Source organism: Spermophilus citellus, assembly GCF_964194105.1.
Source record: "Spermophilus citellus genome assembly, chromosome: 10".
NCBI classification, from domain to species: Eukaryota; Metazoa; Chordata; class Mammalia; order Rodentia; family Sciuridae; genus Spermophilus; species Spermophilus citellus.
Genome location: NC_138197.1, coordinates 126025684 through 126040027, shown reverse-complemented (window position 1 = coordinate 126040027; position 14344 = coordinate 126025684). Strand labels below are relative to the sequence as shown.

Here is a 14344-nt window from a genome sequence, read left to right as displayed (position 1 = left end):
TGATGCCTCTGGGCGGGCAGCCCCCAGGAAGAAAGGGTCCGTGGAAAGCTGTCTCACCTCCGCTTTTCTCCCCTCCCTCTTGGTGGATTTGGTGACCCAGCGGCGTCCTGGCTAGGTGAGCTGCACGTACTGCACGTCTGCACCGGGAATGTGTGTGCTGCCATCGTGTGCCCTTGACTAAGCAGCTTCTCACTCCACACTGTTGTCACCTTCTGCAGCTAGAACTCTTCTTGTAGGCTCAGCTCACTTTCTGTCTTGCAGGATGGGCTGGGTGTGACGCACAGTGGCCTCTGGTGCACTCTGAAGTGACAGCCCTGCAGGTCGGGTACAGCCCAGCTGTCCTCAGACTGTGGTGCTGCCCAGATTTCCACACAGTGCACGACACCTGTCATGTCCCATGCAGAGGGCAGCCTCGGCCCCGGGGAATGGGTGTGTGCTGTCCCGGGGCCCCACGCGCTCAGTGACCTGGACTGGCTGTGCAGGCGCCCTCACCTGCCGCCTCACTGCTGAAGCAGTGCCGGAAGGCCCCACACTAGAGTCTGGGGGCGGGGGTGGGGGGTGGTCTGAAGCGGGACCGTGGGCTCGCTCACTCTCGAGCACACCTAAACTGCCCAGCAGCTTCTCCTGAGACCGGGGCGGGGCCGCCGCCCTCGGCACTGTGCCGTGCTGCGCGCAGAGTTCTACCTACGTGGAGGTATGTGTCTGGTGCAGACCTGTGTGTCCTCAGAAGGTGCTCATGCACAGACTTCTAGAACTGGACCAGGAGCAACTTTGCCCGTGCCAGACTTCTCAAGACTCTGAGTCTTTTTCCACAGGGCATGAGGAGTTATATTTAGAAACTAATAAAGTCTCTTTTTCCTCCTCTTTCTGCACCCCCCATTTTCCGCTGTTTTTTGGAGGCCTATTTTAAAAAATAGAGTGTGGGGTTAGGAGTTCTCTATCCGTGGTTTTCCTTTGCAGTAAAATCCGTTTCCCAGCTATTTATTGAATGCTTGGTATGTGACTGGTTCTCGGCAGGGTGACACTGGAGTCCCTGCCCTGAGGATGGGAGATAGGACTACAATTAGAGAGCAGTAAAAGAGACCCACATGCCTTATGTCTGGGTCTCCAGCTATAGATGGGAGGGCAGGCCCCCAGCACCCAGCCAGACGACCTGTGGGGGGATTAGAGGGGCTGGTAGGAGCAGAGCTGTCAAAATCTGGTGTGTGGTGGTCAACCTGTCCCTGGCTTTGTGTCTATCTGGTGTGGCTGAATATAGGTTGCCTCTGATGTCCACTCACTGTTCAGGCCCTCAGTGTAAAAGGCCATTGGCTAGTTTGGTTGATTTCCACGCTGAAGCTGCGCTGTGGTTTTCCGCATGCAGCTGAGATGCAAAACACTCTTGAACTTGGTTGGCTGGTCCTGTATTCAGGGGCCTGTCCTGGCATCTCGGGACAGAGCCCTCTCTCTCTCTCACTTACAGTGACCCAGTTGACCAACCCAAAACCTGCAGATAGTATCTAACTGAGCTTGGGTGGAGGGTCTCTCCGGGTAGACTTCTGTACTGTGGCCCGTGACACTTGCCCTGGCCCCCATTTTGGAGCCCTCCTGGCAGAAACAACACCTGGTAGAGCCTTCCAGACTTAGGAACGGGCACCACCACCACCCACCTCATCATTTCATATTGTAGATTTCCCCCCAAAATCAGTCTCTTTTGTGCCCAGTTAGGTGTTGATAAAGAGAAACGCACAACTCAGCCATCCCCTGTTCAGCAGGCAACTCTGCGCTGCATCCAGAGTGCCTGCTCCCAGTTGGCACCTGGTCCCACTTTCCGCAGCAGCTGTGTGTGGCTCTGAACAGGGACCTCAGCTTTGCCTCCAAGCAGGCGGCGCAGACTAGCGGGGCCACGCTCTCGTCTGCAGAAACGGGAGTGGCTCCGCCACCCTGGCGGCCTGGCCTGGGCTTTGACGGGAACGTTTTTGGTGGGTGGGGAGTAGCTCCCGCCCAGATCTGACTCTGAGGGCTGCCTCAGAGGACTTCCCAGGGGCCACTTCCAGGCCCGCCTGAGGCTGGGTGGAGCCGGGTGTCTGGTTACCTCTCCCTGCTCACGTGGGGCCTGCTCTGTGAGGCAGCCTCCTTCCCCTCAGCCTGGATCTGATGACCCTTCCTAGGCACCAGGCACCCCTTACCCATGTGGCCCTCGAGTGAAGGCTTCCCCAGCCTGGGAGGTGCCCTGGCCAAGGGTGGCTGTTGAGGAGGAGGCTCTGTCCATGCCCTGGGGCTGCCAGTGGTTTTCCGCATGCAGCTGGGATGCCACCGACCTGCGGTGGCAGACTCCAGGGCATCCTCAGTGCCTGGCGGAGGACAGCTTGCCACAGGTGTGCTGGTGGCCTGCCTTGTGGGAGCCCTGCTGTGGCCAGCTTTCCTCTCGCGGCTCCCAGGCAGCGAGAGTGTTCCCGTAAAGTGTTCCCGTAAAGCCCTGACTCCCCCACCCCCGTCTCACTAATGACCGCACCTACCCACCACCTTGGCCTGTGAGGCCTTTCCCCCAGAGGGTCCAGGCTGTCTTGGGGAGTGAGAGTCCTGGTCATTACTGGGCCTTGATGAGTGGCACAGACTCGGGTGGGCCTTGCTGAACCTGTGCTCAGAGCATGTGTTTCCAGAGTTGATCTGAGCTGCTGGGGCAGAGCCTCGCTGTGGGATGGGGCAGGTGGAGGTTGTCACAGTGGCTGATGGTGAGGTAGAAGACTCAACTTGACCTGCTTTGCTGGATGGTAGCTGCTGCCCTTGGGCAGATCATTCCTCCCCCGAACCTCGGCTTCCCCTTTTGTGAAGCGGAGCCTCCCTGAAGTCCGCTGGGGTATCATGAGGCTGTGGGGACCCAAGTGGCTTTTGTCTCCCGACAGCACCAGTCCACAGTAGGGTTCATTGACTTTGAGCGGTACAGACCCGGGTGGGCCTTGCTGAACCTGTGCTCAGATACCTGCTGTGGCAGGAGTGGTGTGGAGGTGGCAGGGAGGGGGCTGGTGGGGACAGGGAAGTGCTAATGAGGGTGGACGTGAAATGAGCTGTCCTTCACCCTGTGAAAAGGAAACCTGGAGATTAGAGACAAGGGGGCGGTGGTGACATACACAGCTATCTCTGTTCAGAGAAGGACAGTGCCACCATGTCCCTTCTTAGTCCACATGCTGCTCTCAGACACACGCCTCTGGCCAGGTTTCTGGAGCTTCGGGAGCCTCCTGCGTCCCCACGAGGGCTGCTGCTCACGCAGCTGATGGACGCTCAGACGGGTCAGGATTTCCACGGCCTGGTGGGAATGTGGCACCTGGGTGATGTGGGAGCCTGGCCAAGGGTGGAGCTGCAGCTGCCAGCGCCACCGGAAGCCTGTCCCTGGCATGTGGGGCTGCGGACCTGGCTCTGCTGCGCTCGTCTGTGGGCGGGCGGCCTGCAGTCCCCGCGCTGCTCGGCCTCCACCAAGGCTCTGGTTCCTTTGCAGGGGGAGCTGGAGCGGCAGCTGCTGCAGGCCAACCCCATCCTGGAGGCCTTTGGGAACGCCAAGACCGTGAAGAACGACAACTCCTCACGATTCGTGAGTAGCAGGCGGCACTTTGGGGGATAGAGAGCCCACTCAGAGCTTCGGCCCACGTGGCCTTCCTCCTGGGAGCTCTCGCCTCAGAAATGAGGAAAGGTCAAACCTGGTGCTTGCTGGCCCAGGGGGCTGTTTGGGGTCCCCTCTAAACAGACCTGCCCTCGCCTCTTTATCCAGATGGCCATAAGTAGTTGACTCAGCCTCTTCCGTTAAAGCTGGGAAGAGCCAGGGAGAGAGCTGGGAGTCACCTGTAGCTCCCAGTCTCCTGCAGGAGCCAGTGTCCTGGTGGCACCCAGACTAGATGGCACAGAGAGGAGCTCTGCTGGTGACAGGCCTCCCTGCCTCCCCTCAGAGGAGCCGGCACAGACTGGCCAGTTCTGGGCACCAGCCCAGCTCTGGGCAGCATGGTGTCTGCAAATCCTGGGTGCCGCGTGGGCCTGGCACCCGTAGACCCTTGGTTCTCTCTCCAGCCTGTGCTTCCTGATGTGGGAGCAGGGCTCCGTGCTGCCCGGCTGGGCAGAGCCTCTGATCTCTTGGTCTTTCCTCAGGGCAAGTTCATTCGCATCAACTTTGATGTCAATGGCTACATCGTGGGTGCCAACATTGAGACCTGTATCCTTGTGGTTTAGTTGAAATAAGAAGTGGGGGTCTGGGGGGAACTAGCAGTCACCAGAGAAGCTGGCCCTGATTTCAACATTTCCCCTCGATGCCTCTTCTGTGGGGTTGGGAAGGACCAGGATGAGCTTACTGAAAACCAGGATGAGCACAGAGCTCAGGAGTTTGACTGGCCAGACAAGGTTCTGTGTGGATCTGGAGGGAGCTGTTAAAATCCCCCAGCGTGGCCCTCAGTGGCTGCTATCTGGGTAGACGCTCCTCTGTGCCCCCCCTGCACCCGTGTCAGGCCCTGTGCTTAGGGGTATTCTGCCCTCCTGTCCTTGTCTGAAGGGGACCTTTAGGCAGGCCAGGCTCCCCAGGACGCAGGCTGCTCTACCGGACGAGCTAGAGTGTGGAACCCAGGTAGCGGGCCTCCCTCAACCTGTGTTGTTCCTCAACATCTGCAAAGACCTTCTGGAGAAATCTCGGGCCATCCGCCAAGCCAAGGAGGAGCGGACCTTCCATATCTTCTACTACCTGCTGTCTGGGGCTGGAGAGCACCTCAAGAGTGAGTTGTGCCCTGGGGGTGGGTGGCACCACTGGGGGGTGGGCCTGGGGGTGCCCTGGAGAGGAGGAGTGAGAATGTCTCCCACCTCCCGTCCATCCTGGGGACGGGTCTGGCTTCTAAGCATGCGGTGGAGGGTGGGCATGTCCCAGGCACAACTGCACACCAACGGGCCTGCCACCCTTCTGTGGCTCATGTGTGCCAGTCTCATCCCCTGAAGAGCTGGCAGTGCCACCACCCTGCAGCTCCCAGTGCCTTCCTGGCTGAGGACTGCTCCCCATTCCCAAGTCTGAGGTCACAGTGTTGGCAGAAGCCTTGGCTTTCAGTGCCTCGCTGACCCGCCCTTGCCCTCACCCCTCACAGCTGACCTTCTGTTGGAGCCATACAACAAGTACCGCTTCCTGTCCAACGGGCACGTCACCATCCCTGGGCAGCAGGACAAGGACATGTTCCAGGAGACCATGGAGGCCATGAGGATCATGGGCATCCCAGAAGACGAGCAGATGGGTAGGGCCTGGCCTCCTGTGGGTGGGAGGGGCAGGCGGGGCTGGCCGTGGTGCTGTCCGGGGCCTCGGGGGTGTCGACAGGCCTTGGGGAGCCTCCTGCTGAGGGCCCTATAGAGGGGCAGGAGGACCCTGAGCGGGTGGGGTTAGAGCTGCAGGAGGTCATTCCTGGTGGCCCCACAGGCACTTGCAGAGGGGGGCAAATGATGTGCTTGTCGGCTGGGACAGGCCGCTGCTGCAGTCCTGCTGCCTGTGCCCGTGTGGGCTCTTCTCCTGGGCAGAGCTCAGAACAAACAGCAGTGTGGGATGGCCTGTGTCCTCAGGTCCCTCGAGGGACAGTAAAGGGGACCTGTGTCCTCTGCCAGCTTGAGGCAAATAAGTGTCTGTGGACAGATGGGGCTTGGGGAGAAAGTACCCTGATTTCTAGCTGTTTTGTTGGGGGCGGTGGGACAGGGTTTGTTGACACAGCCATCTTTGCTCAGCCACAGATAATATGTAAATACATGGGCCATGCTGTGTTCCAATAAAACTTTATTTCTAAAGAACAGTGGTGGGCCAGGGCTTCAGGTGTGTCCCTGCTCAGCTTTAGGAATGTTGGAAGTGTGGACAGATGCTGTCTAAGCCTAGGGCCGCCCAAGCTGAGGTCTGCGAGGGGATAGAGGCCACACTGGCAGGGAGGTGGTGAGCCCTCTAGGGCAGCTGGACCACCACATGCCATTAGACCAGACCTGGGGCCCCTGGGAACGTGGCGTCCCTGCCTGGCTTGTGCTTGGGGTCTCTGCGAGAGTGGCTACCAGTGGGAGAGGGGCTTCCTCCTGCCTGAGTCAATTGCTGACCTGCCTCTGTCACCCTAAGGCTTGCTGCGGGTCATCTCGGGGGTGCTGCAGCTTGGCAACATCGTCTTCAAGAAGGAGCGCAACACCGACCAGGCGTCCATGCCTGACAACACAGGTAACCGCACCTCTCCTCTCGCCTGCAGTCAGGGGCAGGTGCCCAGCTGGGGAGGTGCTCAGCAGCGAGTATCTTCTAGGAGTCCCAGACCCTCTGAAGTTTTGCATTTGTGGCTGGGTATTCCAGAGTGTGCTTTGTAGAGACATAAAATTCCAGTGAACGTGACCCTGGGTGAACATCAGAATGAGCTAGAAGAACTGGTCGTGTGGGTCAGGGCCTCCCTCATCCATGCTGAATCCAGACCGCTCCTCTCGGTTACCGATGGAGTGGCTTTTGCCGTAGCGCCAAATAGTGCGAGGGTCTGGATTGTGACCTCATGTGTTGTTGCACCTGGTCTGGCCTCACATATTCCCGTGGCTGACTGCACACAACTCTGTTGAAGTTATTCTGCTTTCGGGGGAAAAAAAATGTGTGTGTGTGTGTGTGTGTGTGTGTGTGTGTGTGTGTGTGACGGGAGATGGAAACCAGGGCCTTGCTGAGCAGGAGCTCTATCTTTGAGCTGCATCTGCAGCTCTCTTTAGTGTGAGTCAGGGTCTCTCGACATTGCCCAGTCTGGCCTTGAATTTGTGATCCTCTTGCCTCAGCCTCCCCAGCAGCTGGGAAGATGGGCATGAGCCACTATGCCTGGCACTCTAGATTTCACATGGGGCATATGACTTGTCCAGGGCACTCCTCTTGGGCCTTGGGCCCTGTGCCTTTGGCACTAGGCTGGTCTGCCCACCTGTCCCGGGACTCCATGGGGGTGAAGGATACCAGGTCTGCTGGCCTGCACCTGGCCCTGCTGAGGAAGGACCCAGATTCGGTTGTCCTGGTACCAACTGCCTGGTTGCCTCTCCAGTTTCTTCCTGTCCATTTGCAGCTTGAGCAGAGGGATTCATTCTCTTTGGTCCACGTAAAATTTTTACCCCTCTCCTCCTCCTCCTCTTTGAAAATTCCAGCTGCCCAGAAGGTGTCCCACCTCCTGGGGATCAACGTGACCGATTTCACCAGAGGCATCCTCACCCCGCGCATCAAGGTGGGCCGAGACTACGTGCAGAAGGCGCAGACCAAAGAGCAGGTGTGTGCGCGTGTCCAGGGAGCTTGGGCTGCCTTCCTGCTGGTGTCCTACTCCACTGTGTCCACTGTGGCTCTGTGGAGGCCTGTTCTGCCCGGTCAGCCAGGAGGCACTTGCACTTAGAGTTCCCTTAGTCGTCGGCTCCCCCAGGGCAAAGCCACATGGCTCCCTGGGAAGCAGAGGGACGTGCTCACGCCTCTGGCCACCTCTGGGCCTCACTGTTCTCTGCACCTAGGCGACGTTAGACTGTCTGGGTGTTCGTGGTAGGCGTCTTCTAGCCCCGGGGAAATCGAGGCCTGGGTGTTCCTGTAGTGCGGCTCCCTGCTGCTGCTACGCCCTTGGCCGGCAGCTGTTCCTTGCCGTATGTGCTGAGCCAGGCAAATGAGCCTGCTGACCTGGGAGCCCGGGTCCCTTGTTCCCAGGCCAGACCTTGTTCTCCTCTCTTTGATATTTCTGGTTGTAGTCATGGCACTGGTTGTGGGGGTCTTGAGGTGCCAGTCCCATCTCTTGACACCTGCAGGGTGGCACCTGTTAACCCTGTTTCCAAAGGATCTTCTGTGCAGATCCACATACAAAGGGTGGGAACATAGTTTGCAAGGACAGTGTGTGTCATTACCACCAGCCACGCACACCCCTGATCATTTAGGACAAACCTCAACAGCTCAGAAAATGCAGTCAAGTGTGGGGGAGAGAGATTGGCCAAATTACAGTCAGTCATATTGTGTATCGCATGCACGTGTGAACGTGTAACGACAGACCCTTTCCACACAGACTGTGACGCACCAATTAATAAATGTGGGGGAAAATAAAGATAAAAAAAAAAAAAAAGAATGCAGCGAAGTTGAGAGAAGAGAAAGTAGAGACGTCGTCCTGTCCGGTGGGGATTTTCATGGGCAGCTATTTTCTGATAGCTTTTTTTTTCTTTTAACTCGGTCGTCACTGGCTTTTCCTTATTGAGCTTTTCAAATGTATACAGAACAAGGTAGAATAGTGGAAAGACCTCCATGTGCCCATCCGGAGGCACCTTCATTAGTTTTCCACTCACTGCCAATTAGTCACACCTGTCTCCGCCCAGCTGAACTATTTTGAAGTGGGTCTCAGGCATCTTTTGTTACTTCTGTAAATATTTTATCATTTCCCCATTTTATTTAAAAAGGTCTTTTGTCTACGTCTGCTGCGCCTGTGTGGTCGCACACGGAGGTCACTTCGGTGGCCGTGAGCATCTGCATGGAGCGTTCTTTCCCGTTTCCCCTTTAGGGCTGTCTCCTGGGGAAGGCTCCCAATGTGAAGTTACTGGGGCCGAGGGCACATGGGTTTTCCAACTATCTGACACTGTTCCTTGGGTGTCACCCCCAGGCCGACTTTGCCATCGAGGCCCTGGCCAAGGCCACCTACGAGCGGATGTTCCGCTGGCTGGTGCTGCGCATCAACAAAGCCCTGGACAAGACCAAGCGGCAGGGCGCCTCCTTCATCGGGATCCTGGACATCGCAGGCTTCGAGATCTTTGATGTGAGCACTGCCTCTGTCTCGTGGGCTCAGAATGCTCTTTCCGTGGTCCCCGGCTGTCTGAATCAGCCACCTCCCTCCCTGCATGGAGACCCCAGTTAGGAATGTTCTCGGCTACACAGGAGTCTGCCCATTGCTGGCCAGAGATGCTGGGAAGCGTGGGACTTCTTGTAGGCAGGTGCTTCTGATTTATTTAGTCTTTCAGCCGATATTTCTTGGACTTCAGGGTAAGACACTGTCCCTGCTCACGAAGGCTTTGAGTTCCAGGAGGGAAAACTGACAGTTACATCAGATCAGAGGGTGGTTTGTTGTTGCTCACATAGATATTTTTTTCTTTGTTGTGGCCCTAGGGACGGAAGCCAGGGCCTCCCATGTGTCAGGCAAGCGCTACCACTGAGCCACGTCCCCAGCAGACCAGGAATTCAGACCTGGCATCTGCACTGGGTTCAGGGGAACCGTGAACTCAGACTTGTGATCTGTCACTAGTAGACGTGGGATATTTTCACATCGGAGTCCAGTTGTTATACTGGCACTAAGGTCACGCTCACCTGTCGCCAGGATCTCGGCTGTTAAGCCGTGGCTAACTCCTGCTCATAGGCGCACAATTTTTGAAGTCATCCTAACCCTGGCACCTCCTTGGCAGTCTGCCGTGTGTGGTTTACCAGATCATTCTGAGAAGACGTTACCAGTCTGCTGGGTGGCGTGGGGCCCCGGCCCGGGCTCTGAGGGCTGCGCAGAGGCCCCAGGAGTCTGCCCAGCTGCTCTCCTCCTGGCCCCCTGCGGGCTGTGCCGCTGACACTGCTCTCCTCCCTGTAGTTGAACTCCTTCGAGCAGCTGTGCATCAACTACACCAACGAGAAGCTGCAGCAGCTCTTCAACCACACCATGTTCATCCTGGAGCAGGAGGAGTACCAGCGCGAGGGCATCGAGTGGAACTTCATCGACTTTGGCCTCGACCTGCAGCCCTGCATCGACCTCATCGAGAAGCCAGTAAGACTCGCGCCGGCCTCTTCTGCGCATGGCTCCTGCCCTGTCCCCTCTGGTGCCCGCTCCTCACCTCTGGCCCTGTGTTGGCTGTGGTACTGTCTCTTCCTCTTGGTGTTGGTGCCACCTGCAGGATAAGCCTGGGCATAGATGCGGTGCCAGGGAGGCCTGGCCTCCCTCAAAGAAGAGGCTCTGGGCAAGCCAGCTGGAGGCGCGTGGCTGGGGCCCAGCGTCCTGCCTCCAGTTCCAGGAGACCCCGGGGTCTGCCTGTCATTCCTTGTCTTAAAGAAACAGCCCTGAGTTTGCAGTGAGGTCCTGTCCCCAGGACTTTTCGGTGCTGCGTAGAACTTCGCAGACTGTGGTGTTGAGCGTGGTCCTTGGCTGCACGAGCGCCATAGGCAACTTCAGAGCCAGAGCTTTTATGGCAGGCGCTGGCTGGGGCTGGAAACCCTTCCCCTTTCCAAACTCCCAAGCAGGACATGTTTTAAGATCTCGCCAGGTGGCGTTGGGTCCCTTCTTGGTGGCTGGCCTTGGGGTGTGCACTCCATAATGATGCCTGAGCTTTTCTGCGTTGGCGTTACCTCCTGAACAGAAACACACTATGTTCAGGTTCTTCCCGTGGATGCCCGAGCTTCCCAGAAACGTTGCTCAGAAGACCCAGAGCAAAGCCTTTGTTTTGGAAGCGCTGCTAAGCTGGCTGGGGGTGGGGCCAAAGCTCTCCTGGAACTATTTTAGCAATGACAGCGGGTTTTTGTTTTATACAACTGGAGCATTTTACTAATTAGACATGATGGTGTTCGATGTCTTTTCTAAGACATCAAGTTTTCTAATTATCAAGAACCCACTTGGCCTTGTTTGTCCACCCGTCTGCAATGCCCTAATCTGCTTCAGTGTCCGCAGGCTGATAGGTCTCTGGGCCCTCTGTTACTCAGGGAACGTGCTGGGTACCCTGTCACCTTACCACACACCTGAGCAGGCGTAGTCTGGGGACAGGGCTCAGAGCGAGGAGCTGAATCCAGCTACAGCCACCTGGGCAGACCCTGCCTGGCTCAGGGACTGCTTCTCATCAGACCTGCAGCAGATTTCGTTAGCAGAGGGGCCAGTGTACACAGCTGCTGTGACAGAGCGTTGGGTCAGGGTCTCTGGACCACAGCGAGACCCCAGAAGTCCTCCCCTGCCCAAACTAGAACTCTTGTCTGTCTGGTTGAGTCGGGACGGTTCTGTTGCCGGGAGCTGACCTGGGGCTCCCATGCTGATGCCCTCTAGTGCTTTGTTTTCCCGTGGAGCGTGGTGCCGCCTCGTGCGGTCCTGGGGTTCCCATCCCAGGCACCGGCTTCTCTCGTGGGTGGGGTGGCTTCGCACATGTGCCTCACCTGTGCCTGTGCTACGCCCCCTCCAGGCGGGTCCCCCTGGCATCCTGGCCCTGCTGGACGAGGAGTGCTGGTTCCCCAAAGCCACCGACAAGAGCTTCGTGGAGAAGGTGGTGCAAGAGCAGGGCACCCACCCCAAGTTCCAGAAGCCCAAGCAGCTGAAGGACAAAGCTGACTTCTGCATCATCCACTATGCCGGCAAGGTGAGGCGCACCAGGGGCCGAGGTCTCCGGGAGCAGGAGGGGCAGCCTGGGGGGTGTGGTGTTTCCTGTGGCTCCTGGATGGTGTGGCTGGTCCCAAGGCTCGCTGCTGTGGCCGGCGGCTATAGCTGTGCAGTTGTGTTAAGCCATCTTCCAGGTGTGGAGGAGGTTTGGGTGTGACTACAATTGTAATTAGAGCTTTGTCACTAGGGAGCCGGGTGACTTTGGGACAGTTACTTAATCTCTGAGCCTTGGTTTCCTCATCTGGAAGATGAGATACCACCTGCCTTCTAGGGTTCCATGTCCCCTGTGAGCCTCAGCGGCCTCAGCGCTGGGGGTGGATGTGTCTTCGGGATCATTCCCTATCATGGGGACTGTCCTGCACACAGGGCCACATGTAACAGACTCCCTGGCTTGTCCTACTGGAGACCAGGCAGTACCAACCTCCCTAGCTGTGACAGCATCTGTCCCCAGACATTGCCAGCATGTCCTATTGTAAGGGGGCAGGGACTTGCCCCCACTTCAGAGCCACCATGTGGCAGGAGCTATTGGCACTGCCCGGGCTGCACAGCCGGTGCCTGGTGGACCTGCCCTGGGCACTTGCTGGCGGTCATCTCTCTGCCTCTTGTTCCCAGGCTGAGACTAACCAAGCTACAGAGGTCTGAGCTGAGCCTAAAGCTGGTTCTTTTCAGTAGGTTCTGTGCGCCTCACTCGAAGTCTTAGTTGCAGGCGAGCATGTAGATCGGACAGGCCATCCACACCATTCCAGGCCTCACCCCAATCTCCAGCTTGTGGCCCACACCGGCCGGGCTCCCCTGCAGAGCCTGTCTAGTTCCTAAGGCCGCGAAAGCAACTCTCCTGAAACTACCCAGGAAAAAGCAAACACTGTCTGTTCAGCGTCCTCCCCATGCACCCGCCTTGCACAAGTGCACATCAGTGCAGGAGCTCAGGGGTTTCCTGCTACATAGCACTTCCGCTCCATCGAGGGGCCTGCTTGTTACATGTCCCGCCAGGATTTCCTCTTTGTGATCGTACCACCTTAAGAGGGAGGGTCAGGGGCTGGGGTTGTGGCTCAGAGGTAGAGCGCAAGGCCTACCTAGCACGTGCAAGGCCCTGGGTTCGATCCTCAGCACCACATAAAAGTAAATAAATAAAGGTATTGTGTACAACTACTTCTAAAAAATTTTTTTTCTAAAAAAAAGAGGGAGGGTCAGTGCTCTGCCACATGGCTGTGACTGTTTATGGTCATCTGCTCGAGCTGCAGCCCTCAGAGAACAGTGTCAGTTCTCATGGCCTTTGTCACTTGCCACTTCCTTTCTGGGAACAGAAGCACCGAGAGCGTGTTCCCATGTTTTCCATGTGGGCTCACCTTGTCCTGGGAGAGGTTGTGGGAGCTCCTGTCCCTCAGGGCAGCCCGTGACAGGGCTCTGGTCTTGCAGGTGGACTACAAGGCCGACGAGTGGCTCATGAAGAACATGGACCCCCTGAATGACAACATCGCCACGCTGCTCCACCAGTCGTCCGACAAGTTCGTCTCAGAGCTGTGGAAGGATGGTACGCCCTTTGCCCTCCACACCCTGCCCCTGGCCGTGGCCGGTCATCCTCCCACCTCTGCAATGGGCGCAGCCACCAAACAAGGGGCCCTGACGCAAGCAGATGGTGTCTGTCTTGTAGCTCCCAAGAGAACGGTCTCCTTGAACAAAAAGGGAGAGCCTGCCCAGGCCAGCGCCAGGGCATTTCCTCTCAGGCAGAGGTTGCTCCGGCCTTGCTGGCCGCCCCGCACCCTCTAGGTGCGCCAGGCAGCCAAGCCTCGCCGCTCAGGTCCCGGCCCACCTTGCTCTCCCGCCTTCTCCTCCTTGGTAGGCTGATTGCTTGAGGCGGCTCTTTTCTGTTGTTCCTGAGGTCTCTCCTCTCCCTCGCCCGGGTCTTGCTCTAACCTCTCTGTTGCAGAGATGCAGCGCACTCAGAGAGCCTATTTCTATCACCGCTTTCCCATCCTCCACCTAGAATCAGGTGACTGGCCGTCCTGGAGTGGTGTGTGTGTGTGCTGCGCCGGAGCTGTGCACGCGCTGCTGTGTTTTCCTCGCCCGCTTGGCTCTTCCTGCCTGCCTGTGCCCGTCCCCATCTGTCCCAGGGCGGACCCCCGACTTGCGCCCACAGTCCTACAGTACAAAATCAAATGAGGGGCTCTGTTGAGAGATCTGGGAACTTCAGGTTAAATGCAGAAAAGAAACCGCTTGAGCCCTTGGATCTCCTGGCGCTCCGCCTTTAGGGGCCGGCTTCCTGCTTGAATGGCTACGGGGGCCTCGGCATGAGGCCTGGGTGCTGCGCGCTGCCGTGTGTCTCTGCCTGGAAACCGAAACGGCATCTCTGTGTGTGTCCAACAGTGGGCCAAGACCTGTGCCATCTGGGCCAGGGACAGGTCACATGTAGAAGGACCAGTTATTGTGGGACCACATCCACCTTCCCAGGCACCTCCCCTGTGGCTCTCACAAGCCACCGGCCCCCGGGAAGCCTTGGTAGACAGTGAGTGGCTCTCCCGGTTGATGGGGCTTGCAGCTTCCAGCCTCCTGCCGGCTGTGTGCTCTTCACTGTCTTCAAAAAATAGTGGACATGGGCTTTGTCCTGGGGCATCCACCCAGCAACGGAGGTTCCAGGCCTCACATTAGCTCTTGCTTAGAAGTGCCCTCGCGTGACTTCCGCTTTGGTTCTCACCTTGGAGGAAGCGTTTACTTCACTGCTGCTCCCGCAGGGCGGCTTCCTCGGGTGGTTTGGATGATGGCAGCTGTGTGAAGAGGCCTGCGAACCCTGGTGGCCAACAGTGGGCCTTTGGGGCTGTTTCTGACGCCACCTAGCGCTGCTCTGTCCTTGCTTTTGAGGGCTCTGCAGGGTGATGGCAGGCAGTCCTCAGAGCTGGCCCACAGGGCAGGGTCACTTTGGAGCTCCCTCCTGACTCTTAGGTAAAGGTCAACTAGGTCAGCTCACGCTCTTCAGTAAAGGTCAGGGTGAACTCAGGATTCGGGCTCTTTTTTCCAGCCGGGACCGTGGG

The 14344-nt window shown here is 57.7% G+C and overlaps 1 protein-coding gene across 3 annotated transcripts in view; it reads left to right on the top strand.

Annotated features, from left to right (window-relative positions):
• The window catches only part of MYH9 (myosin heavy chain 9), a gene marked incomplete at its 3' end in the record, with an annotated part of 83722 nt that overhangs the window by 48912 nt on the left and 20466 nt on the right, over window positions 1–14344 (top strand). For 2 of the 3 annotated variants that reach the window (XM_081310484.1, XM_081310485.1), the window contains exons 6-15: window positions 3476–3568; window positions 4117–4180; window positions 4632–4730; window positions 5091–5234; window positions 6086–6181; window positions 7120–7238; window positions 8592–8744; window positions 9558–9731; window positions 11125–11298; window positions 12735–12849. In XM_081310484.1, coding sequence (XP_081166610.1) covers window positions 3476–3568; window positions 4117–4180; window positions 4632–4730; window positions 5091–5234; window positions 6086–6181; window positions 7120–7238; window positions 8592–8744; window positions 9558–9731; window positions 11125–11298; window positions 12735–12849 — 1231 coding nt within the window. Of the gene's footprint in view, window positions 1–3475; window positions 3569–4116; window positions 4181–4631; window positions 4731–5090; window positions 5235–6085; window positions 6182–7119; window positions 7239–8591; window positions 8745–9557; window positions 9732–11124; window positions 11299–12734; window positions 12850–13245; window positions 13309–14344 lie in introns of all 3 variants that reach the window. The other variant, XM_081310483.1, reaches the window with a different exon arrangement.